The sequence below is a fragment of the Rattus norvegicus genome, chromosome 9, assembly GCF_036323735.1.
Source record: "Rattus norvegicus strain BN/NHsdMcwi chromosome 9, GRCr8, whole genome shotgun sequence".
Lineage (NCBI taxonomy): Eukaryota > Metazoa > Chordata > Mammalia > Rodentia > Muridae > Rattus > Rattus norvegicus.
In genome coordinates this window covers 100,859,685-100,875,997 of record NC_086027.1, presented here as the reverse complement: position 1 = coordinate 100,875,997, position 16,313 = coordinate 100,859,685, and the positions used below count along the sequence as shown (strand labels likewise).

The window sequence follows — 16,313 nt, the reverse complement described above, 5'->3', positions numbered from 1 at the left end:
GACCTGCCAGCATCTTTCTGTTTTTAATATTTCATGCATGAATGTTAGGTGCACATTTACTTAAAACTGCTATTATGTCCTGTTTGACTTGCCGCCTTTATGGTCATATGGTGACCTTGCGGTCTGGACTGGAAATTTGTTTGGTCAATAGAGACACTGCCATTGTCTTTTAGTTTGCATGGGATCTATCTTAAAACCCGTTCCGTCAGTCCATGTGTTGTCTCCTGTTTCCCATAATCAAAGCAACTTGTAGGGGAAAGCATTTATGGGGCTCATAGATTCAGAGCATGAGTCCATGACTATCATGATAGGGAGCATGGCGGCAGGCAGGCAGGCAGCAGGCGGGCAGGCAGGCAGCAGGCGGGCGGGCGGGCAGGCAGGCAGGCAGGCAGGCGGGCCGGCGGGCAGGCAGGCAGGCAGCAGGCGGGCAGGCAGGCAGCAGGCGGGCGGGCGGGCAGGCAGGCAGGCAGCAGGCGGGCAGGCAGGCAGGCGGGCGGGCGGGCAGGCGGGCGGGCGGGCAGGCGGGCAGCAGGCGGGCGGGCGGGCAGGCGGGCAGGCGGGCAGGCGGGCGGGCAGGCAGGCGGGAGGGCGGGCGGCAGGCAGCAGGCGGGCAGGCGGGCGGGCAGGCAGGCAGGCAGGCAGGCAGGCAGGCAGGCATGGTGGTGGAGCAGTAGCTAAGAGCTTACATCGGATCCAGTAACAGGAGGCAGAGAAAAGAGCTAAACCTTAAAGCCCACCAGTGACCTATCTCTGCCAACAAGGCCAGACCTCCTATTCCTTCCCAAACAGCTCCCCAAGCTTTGGACTATGCATTCAAACGTAGGTGCCGTTCTGTTTAACCCATCACACAATGCTGAGATGAAGTTCACATACAGTGTAGAGCTGAATCCTTCTGGCCCAACCTCACAGGCCCTGCTGTGTGTTCTATGCTGGCTTCAGAACTCCTGGTCCTCCTTCCTTTGCCTCCTAAGTGCTGAGCAGAGCTTAAATTTTTATGTAATAATTTTGTGGTTCATACTTGAGTACTGAATTTACCACACTCCCACCCTACCCTCTCTGTCTTCCAACTCCTTTTATGTCCACCCACCGCCTCTCAATTTTATGACCTCTTCTCTAATTACTTTTGTTTCACACACAGACATATTTATATTTTTCAGATCTCATGGGTGCAGCTTCCCAGGTATATCTAGAAGGCACTAACTTACAGCATATGTCCAGGTCCTCTGCCTCTTAAAATCTCTCTGCTCCCTATTCTGCAGTGTTCTCCAAGCCTTACATTTTATTTTAAATTGTTCATGATTTTTCAGTTGCAAAAATTACACTGTTATTCCCCAGAGTATCCACTAGCAAACTACTGAAGCTCCATTAAAAAGGGATACCATTGCCTGCCTTCACTCGAGGCCAGACATTGGCATTGTGCACATCCTTCACTGGAGAGTGGCTCAGTTTCATGCTCTCACGTTGCTAGTTGGTATCAAGTCAGCATGAAGAGCTCTCATGGGTATTCTTGGTTAGGCTGGTACAGACATGATACCTGGGATTTGCCATCCAACTCATGGCTGGGAATTAATTTATTTTGCATTTATTTCTAGATGGCAGCCTTTCTAAGAATAGCATTCCTGCTTGAAAATTTTCTTTCTTTCTTTCTTTCTTCTTTTTTTTTTTTTAGGAGTTTTGGTTTCATCACCTCATTCCCTTCTGGCCTGGGTTTCTGCTGAAGATTACCCCCTCTGTCTGTCTGTCTGTCTGTCTGTCTGTCTGTCTGTCTGCTGGTCTCCCTCTTTCCCTCTCGTCTGTCTCTGTCTTTCTGTCTGTCACACACACACACACACACACACACACACACACACACACACACACACACTTCCTTGCATGTGACAGATCTTCCATTGCTTTTACAACTCCTCATCTCTGACTCAGTCTGGCTATGTTTCAGGCATTCACCTTCAGGTTCATCTTGCTTTGGATGGGTTCAGCTTTACAGCTCCAGTTAACCAGCTACTGTGCCTTTAAATAAGCTTTCTCTGCTTCTGGGGCCTGTCTAATCCTTTGTTTTTGGTTATCCACAGACAGTTGTTATAACCATATAGCTTCTAGTCCCCCCGCCCCCATTTCTATAGGATAACACTTATAGACCATTTGGGCCGGCTGTGATCCGGTGGCAAAATGTTTTGCTATGCTGTGACTTACAACTCTGAGCCTTCTGACTTCTCTTTCTCAAGGGGCTCTCCCTGCTTCTCTGTGGGTGACCCAAGCCTTTTACATTTGCCCACTATATACTGTCACCAGCCGCTGAATCTTTGTGGGTGGTCCTCAAAAGCAACCTAAATAGGGGCTGGGGATTTAGCTCAGTGGTAGAGCGCTTACCTAGGAAGCGCAAGGCCCTGGGCCCTGGGTTCGGTCCCCAGCTCCGAAAAAAAAGAACAAAAAAAAAAAAAAAAAAAAAAAGCAACCTAAACTTTCCTGGTCTCTCCTGAGACGCAGAACCATGTTTCTCCATGGTGTTCTGTTACTCGGGGCCCCAGTTCTAGTTCTAGACCACAGGGGTAGGTCTGCATCTGGCACACGAATCTGCCTGTTTACTGTAGGCTATTAGTGACCCCCCCCCGTACCAGGGTTTAGTCCATCTGAAATCTGCCATTTGACTGTGAAACATTCCCAAACCCCCATTTTGATGTTTGTGCAGAAAGAGGTTCATGTTAGCAGAGTGCCTGCTAGGCAATGACGGCCCCCATTCCTCACCAGGCAGCCATGGTGTCTTAGTTAAGCATCTTGCAAGCTCTACAGCTTTGCTGCTAGGATTCCTAGTACCCTACCAACCCACCCAGTGTCACCTCGATGGCTCTCTAACCATCCTTCTTTGATGACTTGAAATGTACAGGCATGTGAGTGGATGATTTTGAGTGAGCGCATGTGTGTGGGCTAAAAGCGCCACACTAGTCTGCAAAATTGCCTGCAGCTGTGTGGGATGCTCGCAGGGGAACTGGCTGCCACCACTAGGCTGTTCCGGATGCCTGTGCCTTCCTGAGTTTGCTTGAGAGCTGGTGATGACTGAGAAGGGACTCCTCCGTAGCTAGCCTCTTGGGGAGCACTGTGGCAGGACTTAGGAGAAAAGGGCTGATGTGGCATTTGCTGGGCACTCAAAGGGCAAGGCTGTGGAAACCTATGAGCTAGTCCTGTCCTGCACCTGGCTGCTGACTCCCATGTTGGACACCTGTCTTATGTATTCTCCTTTTCTTGGCAGAGAAGGATCTCCTAGCCCAAAGGTCCCAGGAGCCCAAGAGTGAAAATAACCTGTGGCATATCAACCAGGCATCCCAGACTGTCCAGCTCAGAAAGGAGGAGGACCAGGAAAACCAGGCATCCAAGAATGCCCAGTTCGAAAAGGAGGACAAGGATAACCAGGAGTCCAAGAGTGTCCAGTTCAAAAAGGAGGACCAGGATAACCAGGCGTCCAAGAGTATCCAATTCAAAGAGAGCACAGAGCAGAAGAACCAGGTGTCCAAGAGTCTCCAACTCAAAAAGAACAAGGAACAGGATAACCAGGTGTCCAAGAGTGTCCAGCTCAAAAGGGACCCGGAACAGAAGGAGGTGTCCCTAACGAGATCCTGCTGGACTGCCTGACATGGCGTTCCACCTGCAGTCACCAGTGAGTACCTCCATGCTGACCTCTCCCTACAGGGCAGCTCTACCGAGCCTCTACCTCACTCCATGGCTATCTATCCTGGCCAATCAAGGAGAAAGGACTATACCCCTCCCTCTCCCAGGGAAACATCTGGGCTACCTGGCACCAGGGATTCCCAGGACTTACAAGAAAGCAGAGAGGCGAGGATGCCGCTGCTACCCTGGGCCCAGGAGCCTCCCTCCTGGGAGCTGTGGCCCAGTAGCACATGGGGTGGGGTCCTGTTCCTTGTGCTTATATAGACCCCACTGAATGGCAACACTGCAAAATGTATTTGGGTAGCAGTGTAGGCCCCAAGTCTCAGTTAAAGCAGATATACCATGTGGCTGAGCAGGGGGTTTGAGTCTGGGCTGAGTGAGCTTCCGAGCAATGGAGGCAGGCGCTATACTCCTTGAGATGAGGGCAAACTAGCCCTGAGTATCTTAAGTTGCTTAGAACATTTCTGCAGATGGGGGATAGCTTGAGACAGACTGGTGTGTCAGGACATCCCTGTTCCCTCCATGGTTCCCTCGGGTACCTCTGAGGCACCCTGGAAGGAATGAGAACTTTTCTATGGCTAAGACAATGACATGTACATTGAGGTGGGCTAGAGAGGTGGAAGGCTGGTTGGCTCTGGTGTCCTGGCCCCCTCCTCCCATGAACTTTGGCATGTTCAGTTAGCACAGACAGACATCTCCCCAGGCAGGACTCGGAGATGTTCAATGGTTGCCACCACTCGGAAGCCCTGGGACTTTGCTCCAGGTGCAAACCCATCTTCAAACCCCTTTCAACAAGCTCCAATCTGTGCTCTGACGTGTACATGCCATGCTCACACGTACACGCACCGTCTTACCAGTTTACACAAGCGCATGTCCGCTGTAGGTCTCCAGCCTTTAATTCATATAAGGACTCAAAGAACACACATTACCCACTGGCACCGAGTGACAGGGAGCCTCATGGAGAAAGGACACAGTAGCTTGGCCACTATCCTGGCTGCCCTGTACAGCATGGGTGCCGCTGTCCTGACACCTAGGCACTCGTTGATGCCAGAGCCCAGGTCTGGCTCCCAGTGCCCCTGCCTGAGTGTCACTAGCAGGGATGTGGCTGGGTGAATGTGCTCAGGGCATGGGCCTAAGAAACCCACAGACCAACTACAGAGCACACCCATCCTGGACCAGGAGACCTGACTACTGGGCAGGCCTTGGTGCTGTGCTGGCGGGAGCCTCTCTAACCCAGTGACAAAAAGAAAGGAAAAAAAAAAAGCGACAAGCAGCCTTTTCCCAGGCCTTCTGCATGTGAGGACCACTGTCTTCCTGGATACAGCAACTTAGCATCCCCAAGGCCCTGGAAGGGAAGATGGAGCCTTGGCAACCTTGGTAAGCCAGGTGCCCCCAGGTCTCAAGGCTGCGGGATACCAGGCTCCAAGTGGTGCCCCGAGCCTCTCCAGTGCTGTCAATGAAGATTGAGATGCGATGAGATGCAGCACTCAGTGGACAAGGACACCGAGGGTCTGAATGTGCATGTCTATAAAAGCCCTTGACTGTCAATGCTCCCCCAGCTCCTGCAGAGCTGCCTGGGTCAGGAAGGGGCCCAGGCGTCCTCTTGACCTGCAGTGCCAGGTCCCACTGACCCTGAGCTTAAGTTTCACCAGCCACCCAGCATCCCCGTGGCCAGGTGACCTTTCTAAGTGGGATAGGGGCTAGACGTGGCCGGCTATTCCCCTGAAGTGAGGCTCTTCATGTGGACCCTCAAGGCCAGTCTTTATGAGCCCATCTGAGGGGGCAAACAGTGTGGCAGCCTAGTGCGGCCTTGCCAGCTGCCACCTCACCTATGTCACACTAGAGGAACCCCACAGTGGGTCTTCTTTGAGAACCAGATTCACTGAGCTCCACAGTGGCACAGGGTCCTGGTCTGGTGTGTGTTGGGATCCTGGCTGCAGAGCTTCTTCTGAGGAGAAGGTATCATGCATAAACTTGAAGGCCCTGCCAGAGCCTGGTCAGCGACATACTGGCATCCCTTGCAGGCTTCCTGGGGAGCTGCGGGATGGGCCTCAATTTCTGACATCTGTGGCCCATGGGGTCTGGTGGGGAGTCCCCAGCGGGAAGAGGCAGGAGAGGAAGGCACAGGCTCACTTGAGGTCTCCGATGGGTTGTAGCTAATAGCCGCCCTTCTGGTTGGCCTCGTGAGCTTCTGGGGTGGTGCAGGAGGGTAGGGGAGGAGTGTGCAGCCAGAGGTGCCCCTGAGGTCCCTGAAATACATGGCTTTTGGGGACACTGGCTCGCAGCTGACCTGATACAAAATTAAAAGCTAGGGTGACAGGCGTGGCCAGACCCAGGAAGGCCAGAACCCCATGCACCCTGCCCCAGCACTCAGAGCTACTGTCTCCTTATCCTGCCCTGGGCCTCGAAGGCCAAGGGAATTAAATATGGTCTGTTGCATGTTTTGGCCAAGACAGTCCTTTGGGCTAGGGGGCAGTTACCGCCACCTGGGCCTGGCTGCAGCAAGGACCAAGGTGAACAGGAAGAGCAGAAAGAAGTAGTGAGGCTCTGGGCGAGTGGCGGCCGAGGTCTTCTGTCCCTCCTGTTCTGACAAGCCGGGGAGGGCATGGGTCAAGGGGGTCCGGGAGCTGGAGCTCTTCTTGCTGACCCTCCGGCCACAGGCGTCATCTGGGCATCCGCCACCGCTGCCGGAGCCACTGCCGTCATCACCTGGGGAAGACAGGAGGCTCCAACAGCGGGCTCTTCCTACCTGGGCACCTGAGTGCTGGGTGACACCGGGAGTCAGGCCTGGTTCCCCATGAAGGCCCCTAGGTGTGCCTCATGCGATCCTCATGGACAACCTGGCTGGGCTTTGACTGTGCTACAAGACACAGTGCCCTTACAGCATCCATGAGGGCAAAGGGCTGAGGAGTCCGGAGGGGCCTTGTACCCTTCCACTTCCGAGCAGGGCAGATCCCTCCCCAACCCCACCCTAACCCTGGCGGGCCTCACTGGCATCCTGGAAGTCCACATCATTGCCACCGTAGGCGCCACGTAAACGGTTGGTCATGATCTTGAGCTGCATGATCTGCTGCCGGATGGTCATATCCGGCTTGGTGATGTCCACCTCCACTTCAGGGTTGTTGATCTGGTTGGCCAGCCCATCACCCATCACCTCAGGTAGGTACCTGGAACAGGGTAGCCGGAGCCACAGTTCATTTTGTCACCCCGAGGGCCAGTGAATACACTGGTAACCCCCAAAGGCTCCATGGTAGGGGGTATGTGCTCACTACTGGGAGCTGGCGAATGTGTGTGAGCCTCCAGGCCAGTTCCCCATGTTCTGGGCATTCACGAGGATGTGGCCAGTGATGGGTACCTACCGGCCCTTGGAAATCCCATTCCAGCAGCGGTCATCGCTGGCAGGACTCATGGCCATCTTCTCACTACACAGTGTCCCTGGGAGGCTGATCCAGTAGTCCTGAATGTCTCGGAGCTGGGCCTTGGCCTCAGAGACCTGTGATGGCAGAGCAGTGAGAAGCCTGGAAACAGTCCACCTAGGCTGCCCCCATGTAGATATGCTGTAGCCACTGAGATCGTCAGACTTACCAGCTTTTCCAGAGTACCTGTGGAGGACTTCTCCTGCAGTGCCAGTTTGCCACGGCGACGCTTCTCCTCAGGCCCAGAGCCATGGGGATTGACCTTGGGGTTTCCGCAGCCCTGGATGACCTAGGGAGATACCAAAGGGGGTCTGGAGGGGCAGTATGGTTTCTCGGGCCCAGGTAGGGCTATATCAGGGACAGACCCTTCAATGCTCACAGTGGTCCCCCTCTTCCCCCCAGCTCTTACACACCTTAGCTGTGAGTGTGTCCTTGTTGTCCTGGAGGGCGTTGATGGCCTCCGCCAGCCACATATGCACACTGCCAATGACATTCTCCGCACCCGACGGGCCCCAGAACTTGTCAGTGATGAGCACCATGGAGTCTGGCAGAGGTATTAACATGTATGTACATACATCACGGGTGCACGTTAATGACACAGTCTCAACAGCCAGAGGTACAGGTCAGCAGAGGGTCACATGAGCTCAGATTCTGACTGAACCAGCTTGCACTCATGCATAACTCAGAACATTACACCCACACCCACGACACACATGGACACACACGACATCTGGCAATCTAGTCTCGTTCATGTCCACATATGTCCATGTTAGCTCATGCAGGTGCTGAACATGCATGAATAGCTGCTGGCCCACCATGGGCCCACATATGTATGCATGTAGATGTGCCTCACACCAGACCCTGGAACACATGAACTATGCGTCTGCATGTGCGTGCTTTTATACTGCACGGGTGCAGTAACATGCACACCTTGGCTCACAGTGCCAACACAGCTGCCAGATGGAGGATCAGCATACTAAGTACCAGCTCCTGCTAGCTGTGTACCAGTGCTGACACGTCTGCATGCTAACCTGCCCCATGTCAACAGATATACAAAGTGATTCATGTGTGTTGGCATATGTGTGTGTCAACTTACCTCATGCCAGTACATGTGCATGTAAGTCCATCTGTGATAGGCAGGGAGACTCTGAACACACCCCATAGACTGGCCCACTGTGTGCAGCCTACATACATGCCATATGTTTAGGTACATACATGTATGTGTTTGCTACATATCACCTACATGTTGGTGTATATGCATGTTGAAACAGCTATTCCACCAGGTGCCTTGGAACAATAAAATCTGTCCCTTGATCCCCAAAGCCCCATCCATATCAGGCCCTCAAGCCTTCATTTGGGCCACACCAGGGGCTACTGCATCCCAGAACCTCTGAGGACAGGACAGGCCAAACAGCCTGGGGGTGGGGCTCACCCAGGAGGTTCCTCCACTCGGCATCCAGGTCGGCCTGGTTGGCAAGGCAGCCTTTGAGCACATTTCGGCAATAGTCGGGACAGGGCCGGGCACCAGGGACTCCCCGGCAATGGGCACAGTAGACCAACTTCATGACAGCCCGAGAACATTCTGGGGCCAGAGGAACCTGGAGAACAAAGGCAGCCTGAGCCTGCCCCCTGTGGTCACCAACCAGCCCTGAGGGAGCCCTGATGTGAAGGGATGCAAGCTGGAACATCTAGGCTCTAACCTGCCATGGGACTTCTCCCTAGCCCAGCCCATCTCATGCACACCTTTCAGTGTCACAGTCCCTCTGTCACTAGGCTTTGCTGCAGAGGCCCAGGGGTCGGGAGGCAACTTACTGCACCTAGCTTGAGATGGGGGCAGTTTAAAGCTGGCACCCTCCCCACACCCTTCCCAAGGTGGGTCTGCCATGTGCCTGCCGTCCCATTCAGTGAGATGCTATGCTTGCCTGTGAGGTTTGCTCGAGGGCCAACCATATCATTTTCTTGTTTCCTGTTTCCTAAGTGCAGTAGACCAAAGGCCCTCTCCATCCTGCCCACAGCCACACTTGGCTAAGGACACGGGACTGGGCAGGACAAGGGACTGGGCGGCACACGGACAGGCCTTAAATGGACCCACTGCAAGCAACTGATAATGGGCTGCATCTGTGAGCCTTAGAGCCAGGAGGCTCAGAGAACAAGGCTGAACGTGGGGGATACCAAGCACCCAGGGCACAGCGTGAGGGAGGGACTCCCAGGGGTCTGTCTACTCAGAGCCCCGGGCAGTTTTTGTACCTGGGCCACCTTTCGGACTACGTCACTGGCCACACCCAGGCCCTGCACAAAGGATCGTGCCGCCACAAAAGCACGGGTGGCCCTCAGGCGCAGTTCTCGAGGGGCATCCCCAAACGGCCGCAGTGCCTCTGCCTGCTTGCCCAGGCAGTCCAGATAGTCATCGGGCAGCAGCAGCTGGGGGTGCAGCTGCTTGAAGAGACGCTCCAGCAGCCGTGCCCAGAACTCGGCCAGTGTCTCCTCAAGGTGTAGGTTGGCCCCTCGGTAGTAGAGACGCAGCTCAGCATACAGGTCCCGGAAGGCCCGAGTGTTCTGCGTGTACAGGTCCCCAAAGGCCCCGGGAAAAGCATCCTGCAGTGTACGCTCCGAGTCATTCAGCAGGCGCTGGAAGTGGTCTGTGAGGAGAGGCAATGACCCCTTGAGGGGGCTCTGCTTCTCGGCCAATGTACTCGGCTTGACAGAATACCCCCTGCTTTTCAGAACCTGCTCAGGCAGTCCATAAAAGCTGGATGCCATATTGCAGAAGGTTCCTCTGGCTCTTAGAGACCTGTCTCTCCTCACCAGTGGTGCAGAAGTCAGAAGTGTCCTCTCTAGGGTCATAGGCCCCTGTGGACTTAAGCCTCTAGCTCCAGAGGTCATTTCTGAGCTGGGCCTTAGGAACCAGCAGATGCTGAGATTCATGATTCTGGGAGAGACTGTAGTGGGGGGGTGGTGGGAGAGGAACCAGTGTAAGCCTTGCCTAACTGCCAACTTCCCTGTCTGTCTTCCACCCCAATGCTCTCAGTCCCAAGCAGCCCTCCTCCTCCTGCTCTCCAGCAAACCCGCCCGGCTGCAAACCAGCACCCCAGATGGATACTTTTCGGTGAGGGCGGAAACGTGTGAATATAGCAACAGCAAATTCTGAGGTTCAGGGAAATGTCACTGTACTCCACATTGCTGGGATGGAGCCCTGATTGTGGCATCCCCTTTGGAAGTGAGATCAAGGTCTGTGACTGCTCAGACCCACCCCTCCAACCCCCCTTCCCCCCCCCAAGGCAGAGTAACAAAGGAAGGCTTATCAACAAGTGTCAGAGTCTGCAAATGGTCAGGGCTCTCTGGTTGGCTGGGGTTTCTAAACCCCTGACGCTGTGGCCCAGCTGTGGCTAGATGGGCTGTACGTTTTCCCTCTTCTGCTTTGCAGTTCGGATTTTCCCAGCTCCACCCATGCTGAAGGGACTCCCATCTTTGCCTGGGTCCTGTACCTCTTCTGCAGTCAGCAAACCTCTCTGCTCACGGAGGGGACTTTCTAGGGGACCCTTAGGACCCCAGGGCCCCATACAGTCCCTGTGAAACATTCCATTACCCTTTGAGCTGCCGCTCTCTGCCCATACACGGTGAAGCCACGTGAGAGGTTCATAAATAAATGATGCTAAAAGTAGCTAACCTGGTCTATTGAAGCACGGCCGAGTCTTTCTGCCCCTGCCCGAGGAGAGGCAGTCACCTCAGGGCAGGCCCTGCACTCTCAGCCTTCAGTCTGAGCTTCCTGGCTAGAGGGTGGGATAGTGGGCCTACCACAGGGACCCCAGAAGATGCAGGCCAGCCCTCTTTAGGTCCTAAGGGGAACTCTGTGTGGGGCACAGAGGCACTCTAAGAGCAGCTGTTCCCCTCTGAGGGGCGGGCCCATTCTCTCGAGGGCCCTGACTACTTGGGCTCATTGTTCTATTGAAGCCCAGCATTAACCATCCAGATCCTAGCCTCTGAGTCCTAGCCCCACACCTGCAAGTCCCCACTCACCATCGATGCCATGCAGCTGGGTGGCCAGCGTAGCCTGCAGGGCACGGCTGCTGTCGTGGAGTGCGGTCTCCAGCTCCATCCGGCTGTGGTTGGCCAGGTTCTCCTCCATCTCACTGGTGCAGCAGGTGTAGCCCTGGGGGCAGATCCGCAGGTGCTCTCCTGTGGGATGGCAAAGGGTGTTGTGAGGGAGGGGTGAGGTGGCCTAGGATGTGCCGTCCAAGACAGGGCTCAGCTCAGGTTAGGAGCCCCTTGTGAAGGCAGAGATGGGGACATTATAGGGCAAGGCTGGGTTCCAGTGTCTCTGACCTCCCAGGGCCCCGGTGAGATTCAGAGATGGGGTAGCACAGGTGTCTGAGTTATCAGAGGGCTGAGTCTCAGAATAGGAGTACTGTGTGACATAGCCCAGCATCTCAGGAATACAAGGAGAGTCATAGCAGGGTTCCCCAAGAGCCAGCCCGGACGTACAGAGAGGGAGAGGCTGCCCGACTTAGACTGGAATCCTGCAGAGGCTTTCAAGCCTGGCAGATGCCTCTGCCCAGAGGAGGAAGAGAAATCCAGCAGCATCTTGGCCCAGCCCAGTCTCAGAGGCACCTAGCTTGGCACCCGGCTGACAACAGAGCAGAGTACCCCAGGAACATTCTGCAGTGCCCACGGCAGCATTCTGCAAGGAGCCTGGGTACCACTCTGGGGTGAAGAAAAGCTTGCTCTGTTCAGGCACTGGGTCCCAAACAGAGGCCACTCAATCCTGACCAAGGCTCCCACCACCTGGACACATTCCCAGTTCCATAGTGTTCTGGCTGAAACTCCACCTACCTATCCCCACCTATCCTGGGCTGGTGAGATGACTTGTCAGTCCTTGGTGGCACTGCAGCAGTGCCATTCAAGACTGCCACTTGCAGACAGAGGGTCGCTTCAGGCCTACAATCAGCCTGAGTGTCCACCATGGAGCTCTTAAGCACACACTAGGGAGCTTCATTTCCAGGAGAACTACCGGTATCAGAAGAAAACCTCAGTGGGAGAAGAAACCTTCTGCTAAGACTACAGTGACACCTTTTACAGGGAATCTGGGGCTTGGAGATTGGCTTTTGTCCTAGTTGGGGGCTGAGTTATTCAAGACTCACTGGCTTGCCCCTGACCCCAGTCTGCTCCACTCCTTCTCACAGGGTCGCACTGCTGTGTCTCAGCCTGAAGTGAGGTGGATCAGACAGAGAGGCAGAGGTGGGGGACCCGTCTTAGGTGGAAGGTCTGGGAAGAGGGAGGGGTCAGCGGGGATTCTGGAAGCTTCCTCTAATGCTGGAATGCTGATGATGTTATGGGGAGCTTGGGAGATGCAGTTTCTGGAGCCCAGAGTGGGTGCCAGGGCTCATCCTTGTTGATGGGTTGGTAGAAAGGTGGGAGGGGATGGGAAAGGTGGGGGGCGAAGGACTTGAGGATGTGATATTGCAGGCTGCCATCGGGTGGAGGACTCTGAGCCAGAGGGGAGTGGACAGCATGTCAAGAAGTATGTGGGGGCAGGAATCTGCAACCTCAGATGAGAGCATTATGCGTTAGGGGGCCTAGGCTGGGTTTCTATGAATCCTCACCCGCCTGAAGCCAGCTGGGAGTGGAGATCCCTGACTAAGGAAAGATTCTGAGGTCGAAGTCACCCTTAAGAGCCTGTCACGTGATCACATCCTTGTCTTTAGCACTGAGTGAGCTGTAGCAGTTATGTGTGCTGGATGGTGTGTGTGTGTGTGCGTGTGTGTGTGTGTGTGTATGATGCAGAGTGCAACTGTGTGGTCTCTGTGACTCTGACCTGACATGGGAGATATAACCCCAGATACCAAGGCTCCTGAAGATGGGGACCTTGGGGGAGGTGTTAGAGACCACCCCTCCCCCCAGCTAGTACAACCTTCAGGTCTGCTCTCCCAGGTCCCAGATTATTGAGGTAGGGGAGCTGTGCTTCATCCCAGAACCCTGTGGGGTTCACAGGCTGAGTCCCACCTGGTCTCAGGGTCCCCAAAGGCCCACAGAGCAGGGCAGTGGCTGACAGCTGGTAGAAGAACAGAAGGAATTATATTCTGATTCAAGGGTGCTTGGAGGAGTCAAGGGAAAAGGGAGTCAGGGATGGGAGGCACATGCCGAGTGTCCCCTCCCAGCTCTCCCCACCTGGTACCCTCTGCTCTCACCACTCTCTTTTCCAGGGCACCTGCCTTTCACAGGGGCTGCAGGTCCTGGGAACCAATATGTTAACAAGCACCCAACCTCAAGAAAGGGTTGGGATGGGGCCCAGGCAGCTGGGAGCTGCAAGCCAAGGCCCGCCTCCTGATGTGCATCCACTCCTTCTAGAGTAGGGAGGCTGGGCAGAAGGTTATCCATCAGCAAACAAGCCTCCTGCCCAGCAAGGTGCAGCGGGGTTTTCCATCGGTTCTGCTCCAGGCCACGGCCTGCTAGGCTGAGGTGATTCAGCCCATATCTCTCCCTTTGAGTGGTGGGATTTAAGGGGTCACTTCTGTTCGAGGAAGAATCATGGGAGGCATTGTAGAGGAGGACCTAAGCTTGACTCCAGCAGTGAGCTGGGCACAAGCTCTGGGGATGGAGGCTGCAGGTATCAGTATGGGGACATCCTGGGCTCAGCTGTGACAGGGGCACTCGGGGCAAAGGCATGTGTGCAGGTCAAAGATTTTAGATGGAGAAGTTGTGGACCAGGGTGCACAACAAGAGTGCTGGCAGGATAGAGGTGGGTACAGCCTTGCCGGCCCCTCCCACTCTTCCTGCTCTCCTGATATCCTTCTCCATGTTGGTGGTCCCAGCTGCCACCCCTCACCAGAACGAACGAAGCTGAAACAGGAAGAAGGTAAATCAGAACACACACTCAGAAACAGAAACTTGCCCCACTCCGTGGCAGCTTCTGGATGAGTGGGACCCATGAGACTCTTGGCCAGCTATTATGAACACGCCCCATCCAATGACCTCCTCTGCAGCCCTCTGGCTCTGCCTGGCCACCTCACCCAGCCAGCCCGGCGACCTGCGCTGTTCCAGTTGCCCCAGCACCGCCCCCGTCCCTCCCTCCCTCCTCGGACAAACACGGGAGTGAAGACACGGAGCCAGAGCCCGGGCACCGGCCTGAGGGCCCCGGGCAGGCTGGGCCAGGCTGCCCAGAAGCCCATGCAGAGCACAGCTGCTTATTGAGGGTCAAAGATAGGAGGCTTCTTAGCAACCTGCTGAGCCCCAGCCCAGCTGAGCCTGGAACCGCAGGTGTTCGACGACGACGATGTCAGAACAGCAAAGGCAGGCTCTGCAAAGCTCTCTCTCTACACTTCCAGGAAAGCACTGGAGTACGTCCCAACCACAGGAACCTTCTCTCAGTTCAATCCCTGGGGAAATGTAATTTTCTACCTTAGAGGGATGAGCCCACCAGCAGCTTCCTCCCTTCCAGCCCTGGAGGTGGGTGGGAGCCGAGCGGCAGTATTGTTCCCCACTGACCCCGCCCATCTCTATCAGAGTTGATTTTATTTTTCCAGATCTTTCTCTCCTTGGTTTTTGGGGCGCTGCCCTCCCCTGGCGCTCTCAGGTTTTATTTGGGAAAGGGTTTGTTTGTATGGTGGGGCAGGTTTCCCCCACCATAGTCCCCTTTTTAAGCCTTGTCCCCCCAACCCCAAAGCCTCCCAATTTCCAAGGCCCCTGCTTCTTGTGAAGCACCCAGCACGGTACCCCATTGCAGCAAACCCATGGGCAGCAACTGTTCATTTACCTCCTCCTAGATCTGGTTGCCTGCACCCCCCACCTCCCACTCCCACTATTCTCCAGAGCAGACAGCAGCAGCCTGTGGCTTCCTACCTTTCAGGGTCACACCCTCCTGCCACCTGCTGACAGCTACAGCTCCTGTTCCTCCCTCACAGAGCCAGTCGTCCTCTCGGTCATCATCATCAGTCACCCCAGGGCTTTAGCAGAGTTCAGCATCCTGATGCTACCCAGAGACATCTCTGGTCTGACCTCCCCTGACACCTCAGGGACCCAATGCTGTGAAACCCTCCACCCTTCTCAAGATACCACACGCAGAGTCATGCTACCCCCCTCCAGTCCATTCCTCCAGAAGCTTCCTGTGCTCACAGGGGGTGGGGTAGGGTGGGATTGGGGGTGGGGTGGGGTGCAGAATGGAAAGCCTGCTTCCCTCACAGCCTCTAAAACACTCCAGCCAGAACGGCTTGGGGAGTGTAGGAACATACAGAGGATAGCTCTCAGTATCACAGTTAAGGGAGAGGCACAGGATACCCTCCCCTCCCCAGCTGCTGGCTCCTAGAACAGATCTTTCTGTTCACTGATGGGGCAGGAGAAGTAAACCAGCCCTCTGTGCTCCTGGGTTTTCCAGCCCGAGGCAGAGGATCTCCAGCATTTGACAGCCTGGAGCAAATGGTCCAACTTTCTGAGGGCCTCCTACTCACTGCCCAGGCTTCAGGGGGCTTTCACTACTGCTCTCTCCTGTTCCCCAACAAACCTGTCTAGTCCCCGGAGGGTCACATCTGAAGGAGGACTTTTCACCTCCATCTCTGAAATTGGAAAAGCATCAGGCACAATCCTCTCCCCTCACTCCCAATACTTTCCACCCTCCTGGATGCCTTCATGATCCCCAAGCCCCTGCCTCCATTTTACCCAAATGACAACATCACCAAGAAGAACCTCCATCACGAACGGGGACCCCTAACTGAGGGGCATCGGCTGCAGGCACTTCTATGGATTCGGTGGGAGGGGTCATCTCCGGGTAGGCAAGGGCTCCCGCCAGCTGCCTCTCCAGCATCAGGCCAGGCCCTGGGCGAACAAAGCCTGGGCGACACCTGCAGCTCCCACCTCTGCCTCCTCCGCAACAGGGATGGTTCTGTGCAGCTGGAGCCGGTAAGATAAGCCAGAGCTGCAGATGCAGGCGCCTGCTCTGGCGCCGCAATGAGGAGGGGGCGCTGGTGCAGTGGGCGCGGCTGGTGCGGAGTGCCGAGCGCTGCGGCAAGCAAGCAGAGGGGGGCACTTGGAGGGGGGCTGCGGCAAGCAGATGGAGGGAGGGCGACGTGATTGGCGGGGAAGGGGCTTGCCGCAGTGGGCGCGGCAGAAAAGGAGGGAGAAAAGCGTGCGCTAAGGCTGTGGCGTCGGGGGCGGGGATGAAGGGGGGGATGGGTTCAGTAGACGAAGGGGGACTTACTGCGGGAGGGGGGATGCGGCAGCCTGTAGAGGTGCAGAGGGAGGGATGGG

At 55.5% G+C, this 16,313-nt stretch overlaps 2 protein-coding genes, 1 long non-coding RNA gene and 1 other non-coding gene across 11 annotated transcripts in view; 2 read left to right on the top strand and 2 right to left on the bottom strand.

Annotated features, from left to right (window-relative positions):
• Ankmy1 (ankyrin repeat and MYND domain containing 1) overlaps positions 1-6,099 on the top strand; it is a 54,132-nt gene extending 48,033 nt beyond the window's left edge. For all 8 annotated transcript variants that reach the window (XM_039084748.2, XM_039084741.2, XM_039084740.2 and 5 more), the window contains one exon: positions 3,245-6,099. In XM_039084748.2, the coding sequence (XP_038940676.1) occupies positions 3,245-3,624 (380 nt within the window). In that variant the 3' untranslated portion in view covers positions 3,625-6,099. The remainder of the gene's footprint in view (positions 1-3,244) is intronic.
• The window catches only part of Gpc1 (glypican 1), a 27,814-nt gene continuing 16,040 nt past the window's right edge, over positions 4,540-16,313 (bottom strand). The window contains exons 2-9 of the mRNA NM_030828.2: positions 11,094-11,252; positions 9,324-9,715; positions 8,509-8,674; positions 7,490-7,620; positions 7,246-7,365; positions 7,020-7,153; positions 6,652-6,827; positions 4,540-6,369 (exon numbers count right to left, since the gene is read on the bottom strand). Of these exons, the coding sequence (NP_110455.2) occupies positions 6,137-6,369; positions 6,652-6,827; positions 7,020-7,153; positions 7,246-7,365; positions 7,490-7,620; positions 8,509-8,674; positions 9,324-9,715; positions 11,094-11,252 (1,511 nt within the window). The 3' untranslated portion in view covers positions 4,540-6,136. The remainder of the gene's footprint in view (positions 6,370-6,651; positions 6,828-7,019; positions 7,154-7,245; positions 7,366-7,489; positions 7,621-8,508; positions 8,675-9,323; positions 9,716-11,093; positions 11,253-16,313) is intronic.
• LOC134480611 (uncharacterized) lies at positions 9,715-10,737 on the top strand. Its single transcript, XR_010055063.1, has 2 exons — positions 9,715-10,182; positions 10,501-10,737. It is a non-coding gene; the product is annotated as an uncharacterized LOC134480611 (long non-coding RNA).
• Mir149 (microRNA 149) lies at positions 14,110-14,198 on the bottom strand. Its single transcript, NR_128668.1, has one exon. It is a non-coding gene; the product is annotated as a microRNA 149 (primary transcript).